This window comes from Equus przewalskii, chromosome 11, assembly GCF_037783145.1.
Source record: "Equus przewalskii isolate Varuska chromosome 11, EquPr2, whole genome shotgun sequence".
Taxonomy (NCBI): domain Eukaryota; kingdom Metazoa; phylum Chordata; class Mammalia; order Perissodactyla; family Equidae; genus Equus; species Equus przewalskii.
The window spans coordinates 20,327,562-20,329,509 of record NC_091841.1 but is presented as its reverse complement, the minus strand read 5'-3'; the positions used below and the strand labels follow the sequence as shown (position 1 = coordinate 20,329,509).

The following is a 1,948-nucleotide window of genomic DNA, read 5'->3' as shown; positions in this document are numbered from 1 at the left end:
CTAAACTATTTTAACATAAAGAATAGTTTGTGATGGTTCTGTAAAATTTGAATTGGGAGTCTGAGCTGTTCCAGTTGGCGACTAATCTGATGATCTTTCACAAATCTTTTCTTTACTTCAACTCGGTCTTCTAGGAAGTTAGGAGATTGGGGTGCATTATCTCCAGTTCTTTTATCTGGGATGTTCTATGATCTATCAATAATTTAAAATTTCATTTAGTTGCCGTAGCCATGCTTTAGGTCTACAGACTCCTGGAAACAAGTTATTGCAATGCTGAAATAAAGCACAGAGTGATCATGCTGATTGATTTCAGCAGAGTCTTCCCTCTATTTGTCATTCTGATTCATATTTCTCATTGTTACAGGGCAGCCACACGATTCCCAATTGATCCCCATGGAGAACAGAACGGAGGTGACTGAGTTCATTCTTTTGGGGTTAACTGATGACCCAGAACTGCAGATCCCACTCTTCATAATCTTCTCTCTCATCTACCTCATCACTCTGGTTGGGAACCTGGGGATGATCAAGTTGATTCTGTTGGATTCTCATCTCCACACTCCCATGTACTTTTTCCTCAGTAACCTCTCTCTGGTGGACCTTGGTTATTCCTCAGCTGTCACTCCCAAGGTCATGGCAAGATTCCTCACAGGAGACAATATCATCCCCTATAATTCTTGTGTCACACAATTCTTCTTCTTTGTAGCCTTTATCACTGTAGAGAGTTTCCTCTTGGCCTCAATGGCCTATGACCGCTATGCAGCAGTGTGTAAACCCCTGCATTACACCACCACCATGACAACAAGTGTGTGTACTTGTCTGGTCATAGGCCCCTACATCTGTGGTTTCTTGAATGCTTCCATCCACACTGGGAATATTTTCAGGCTCTCCTTCTGTAGGTCCAATGTGGTTGATCACTTTTTCTGTGATGCTCCTCCTCTTCTGACTCTCTCATGCTCAGACAACTACATCAGTGAAATGGTTATTCTTTTTGTGGTGGGCTTCAATGATCTCTTTTCTGTCCTGGTCATCTTGATCTCCTACCTGTTTATATTTATCACCATCCTGAGGATGCGCTCATCTGAAGGATGCCAGAAGGCCTTTTCCACCTGTGCTTCCCACCTCACTGCGGTCTCCATCTTCTATGGGACAGGCATCTTCATGTACTTACAGCCCAGCTCCAGTCATTCCATGGGCACAGACAAATTGGCATCTGTGTTTTATACTGTGGTCGTCCCCATGCTGAATCCACTGGTCTACAGCCTGAGGAACAAAGAAGTCAAGAGCGCCTTTAAAAAGACTGTGGGGAAGGCAAAGTCTTCTATAGGATTAATGTTTTAATTACGTAAAATCTACAATAAGGCAGTTTCATCCAGCACAGATCTATCTAGGGAAAACATTTACCTGTCTGGCCCACAAATTTCTAATTTCTTTTAGTTCTTTCTTCAGCTATTGATTAAGCCTACAGAGTGAAAGTCTTAAAAAAATATGAGACCTAGGAACAAAAATTTAGGAAGAACCACTCCCGAACAAGGACTTCTTATTTTCAAATTCTTGTTAATAAACATGCTTTCCTGCACTCCCACATGAACATATCCGCTCACAGTTGCATATATAAGCATATGCACACACATACATCATTCATGAGAAACTCATGAAAACCACACACCTATAGAAGGAAAAATTAGTTGAGACATACATGAGGTAGGTCTATTGTTATATTAGAATTTAAAACAATTATTTTGGTGCCTGAGAACATGTTCTTAATATTAATATTTGATTTGCTATAAATATATATACATATATGTATATATCTAACATATGTTTTTGGTTTTCAAAAATTATATTTCACTTTATCTTTTTATATATGAAAAAGCAATAGGTTTTATATATTTTTAAACTAACCTTGATAAAAATACTTCCAAAGTTTCTTGATTGTAGATGTTTTATT

The 1,948-nt window shown here is 38.8% G+C and overlaps 1 protein-coding gene across 1 annotated transcript; it reads left to right on the top strand.

The window, feature by feature from the left end:
• The first annotated feature begins 390 nt into the window (after positions 1 to 390).
• On the top strand, positions 391 to 1,338 carry LOC103562029 (olfactory receptor 5B12). The gene has a single exon (XM_008536934.2). The coding sequence runs from the start codon at positions 394 to 396 to the stop codon at positions 1,336 to 1,338; it is 945 nt and encodes a 314-aa protein (XP_008535156.2). The 5' UTR covers positions 391 to 393.
• The last annotated feature ends 610 nt before the right edge of the window (positions 1,339 to 1,948 follow it).